Source organism: Acanthisitta chloris, unplaced genomic scaffold (genome assembly GCF_000695815.1).
Source record: "Acanthisitta chloris isolate BGI_N310 unplaced genomic scaffold, ASM69581v1 scaffold18682, whole genome shotgun sequence".
Classification (NCBI taxonomy): domain Eukaryota; kingdom Metazoa; phylum Chordata; class Aves; order Passeriformes; family Acanthisittidae; genus Acanthisitta; species Acanthisitta chloris.
This window is the reverse complement of record NW_008660102.1, coordinates 32,833-36,315: the sequence shown is the minus strand read 5'-3', so window position 1 is coordinate 36,315 and position 3,483 is coordinate 32,833. Positions and strand designations below refer to the sequence as shown.

At 46.1% G+C, this 3,483-nt stretch overlaps 1 protein-coding gene across 1 annotated transcript in view; it reads left to right on the top strand.

Moving 5' to 3' along the window:
- Positions 1-2,131: 2,131 nt before the first annotated feature.
- The window catches only part of RPN2 (ribophorin II), a gene marked incomplete at its 5' end in the record, with an annotated part of 16,407 nt that continues 15,055 nt past the window's right edge, over positions 2,132-3,483 (top strand). Inside the window, 2 exons of the mRNA XM_009069698.1 lie at positions 2,132-2,227; positions 2,922-3,097. Coding sequence (XP_009067946.1) covers positions 2,132-2,227; positions 2,922-3,097 — 272 coding nt within the window. The remainder of the gene's footprint in view (positions 2,228-2,921; positions 3,098-3,483) is intronic.

The window sequence follows — 3,483 nt, the reverse complement described above, 5'->3', positions numbered from 1 at the left end:
TCCTTGTAACACTCTCCTCACAGGCACACCTGCTCACATGCACAGAAATGCTTACCTGGGCATGTAAGCTGTAGGTGCAAGTTTGTTCTTTCCTCATAAATTTATCTAATACAGAGGTTCTAAACCAGTTGGTCTTAGTTCCTCTTTGAGTGTTGCACATTTACACCATAAACCCTTAGCTCTGAGACTCCTGGACATGTTGTGGTTCAGTTCATTGCACACCTTGCTGTGGCTGGTTACTGGTCCTGTGGGCTGCACTGGGGCTTGCTGCTTTCCGTTGTGTCGCTGTGGTTGGGGTTTTGTTAGTGCCTGGCTTGGCAGTGACAGCACAGACTTTGCTTCTGCAAGTAGTCAGTGATTATTGATGTGTTCCCTGAGGTCTGTGATGGTTTTTTTGGACAGTACCTGTTCACAGGATGAGGCTATTTCAAAGGTAGAGGTAGTAAAAATAATAGGTAGTTTTAAGACTTGAACATATATCATGGAATCATAGGCTGGTTGAGGCTGAAAGGGACCACTGGAGATGGGATCACCTAGTCCAGCCCCACTGCTAAAACAGTTTCACCTCCAGCACGTTGCACAGGTTCATGTGCAGATGGATTTTGTCTCCAGGGAAGACTCCACAGCCTTTCTGGGCAGCCTGTGCCATTAACCCTCAAAGGAAATGCTTTTCCTCATATTCAAATGGAATGTTTCAGTGTGTGCCTGTTGCCCCTTATCCTCTAGTTGGGCACCGCTGAGGAGTCTGTCCCCATCCTCTTGACACCCACCCTTCAGGTATCTGTGTGCATGATAAGACCTCCTCCAGGCTGAGCAGCCTCAGCTTCCTCAGCTTTTCACCACAAGAGAGATGCTTCAGTCCTCTCATCACCTCCACTGGACTTGCTCCAGGAGCTCCTTATTTTTCTTGTCCTGAGGAGCCCAGCACTAATCACAGCCTCCAGATGTACCTCACCAGGACAGAGTACAAGGGCAGGATCACCCCTCTAGATGTGCAGTGCTCTCCCCAATGCACCCCAGGATCCCACTGGCCTTCTAGTTCCCCAGGGCACACTCCTGGCTGAGGGACAGCTTGTCCATCAGGACCCCCAGGTCCTTCTCCTCAGAGTTGCTTTCCATCAGGTCACTTCCTGGAAGGCTAACACATTGGTCAGGCATGACTTCACCTTGGTGAATCCGTGCTGACTACTCCTGATAACCTTCTTTTCTCCCATGTGCTTAGAACCAGGATGAGCTGTTCCATCACCTTTCCAGGGGTGGAGGTGAGCCTGGCTGGCCTGTAGTTCCTGGGGTCCTCCTCCTTACCCTATTTAAAAACTGGAGTGACATTGGCTTTCCTCCAGTCCTCAGGACCTCTCCTGTTCTCCAGGATCTTCCAAAGGTGATGGAGAGTGGCTTAGCAGTAACACCTGCCATCTCCCACAGCACTTGTAGGTGCATCCCATCAGAGCCCATGGATCTGTGAGTGTCAGGTTGGACTAGTCTCTTACCCAGTCCTCCTTGACCAAGGGCAAGTCTAGAAATATCAGTACTCTTAGATAATGAAACCTTGTCCTGCTTGTAAAGGCCTATGCTCCACATACTCAAACCTCAGGGATTAATGGGTGATCAGTTAAATTCTGTTATTTTCTGGTTGAAATGGAATGTGAATGATCCAACTGTCAGTAATAAGCAGTTTAACAAGCTACAGATTAAGGAGCAGTCTCATTGCTGACCCCCATGCTGTACCTGCTCAGTCCAGTCTGTACACTTTGGAATTCAATATTCTGCATCTGTAAATGGTTGTGTGAGATGAGCTGGGAAGGAAACTCACCCACAGAATTCTGTTCATCTGTTCTCTATCCTGGAAGATTTTCCCTACTAAATATACCTGCGGGACTTCTTGTTTTGATCAGTTTTAGAATTATGCTCAATTTAGGTTCAGGTTGTGGTTGCAGTAGAGTTTATGTGAAAATCACTTATATCTTTTAGCAGGAACCAACCTTCCTGTGCAGCACGTGGCAGAGTAGGATCTGTGGGGTGTAAAAACGCACAGCAATGTATGTGAAATTGTCTTGGAGTATCATTTAAATCTCCTCCCAGTAGATTTAGTCACAACTGTTGCTTTAAGTTGACTTCTGTTCCTTCCCAGGCTGCATGTAAATTCATCAAATCCCACGTGGACTCCAGCAATGTTGAATCCTTGTTCTATGCTGCCCAGTCCATCCGGGCCCTGTCTGGCTGTGAGGTGAGTGTGGAGCCCTGAGCTCTGCAGGCAGATATTAACACAGAAGTATTTGCCTTGATATTCTTCATGGTTTTGTTTTATGCCTAACTTGTACTTGGTTTTAGTGGATAGTACTCTGTTGTGCCTTAGGTAAATAACTATGAAGGGCCTGGGAGTGCTCTACAAGGCAGAGTGTAAGGATACAACACAAGTATTTGGTCCAGAGTAATTCCAAGGGGATGTTTTTTGATTTAACACTGGTGGCTAAGAAAAAAGGCAGCGCATTTTATTGGAATTCTCAGGACCTGTGTCAATTAGAAACTCTTTGGGTGGATGACAAGCTGTTTGGATGTGAACCCTTGTGCTGGAACACTGCATAGATACAAGTGCAGACCACCCTTGCTGGGCTGGGGGGAGTTATCCAAGCCCTGCTTGTCACCAGCACCACTGGCTGCTGCACAGTGATGTGATGCCAGAGGAAAGGCAGTAGCAGGTTACCAGGATAAATCTGAATCATGGATTATCCTAATTGATAGTTGACAGCAAAACTTGGGGATTTAATTAATTAAACTAAAAGGTAATGAATGATGAAGGGATTTTTGGCAAAAGCTTTTAGTAGCTCACCAGTCAAGTGTGTTGCTCCAGGAAGGAATCAGCAGTGATGGGCTGTGTTTTTTCAAGTGTGAGTCACTGTGTTCCCTGTGTTCTTCCTCAGGTCACCATTTCAAATGAGACCAGGGAGCTGCTGCTTGCAGCTGTCAGTGAGGATTCCTCAGTCACTCAGATCTTCCATGCTGTTGGTGCCCTGAGTGGCTTTGGCCTTCCTTTAGCATCCCAGGAAGCACTGAGTGCTCTTACTGCTCGTCTTAGCAAGGAAGAAAATGTGCTGGCGTGAGTGTCTCCCACAGGAATGATTCCCTGTTGCATGTTTATCCTCTGGGCAGTTAGATTTGGGATTAAAGAGTTTAATGTTTGTAATAATGATGTAGTACAGTTTGCATTTGATGTATTTGTCCAGTTCATTATTGTCCCCTTGGGGGAATGAAAAATATGTTTTAGGGCTGTTTTCTGTGTGATGTTGGGAATGAAATTATATATTCAGTTTAGTTCAAGGATAATGGTCAGTAAAGAGGTTGTATCCCAAAGAAACCTCCTCTTAAAATGATTGACAACAAATTTTTACTTATACCCAGCCATGGTTCTGTGTCGGTTATGGCTGCAGCAGACTGGATGCACTTCCTCAGCCCTGTTGTTTGTAGGCTGGGATGCCTGTACTG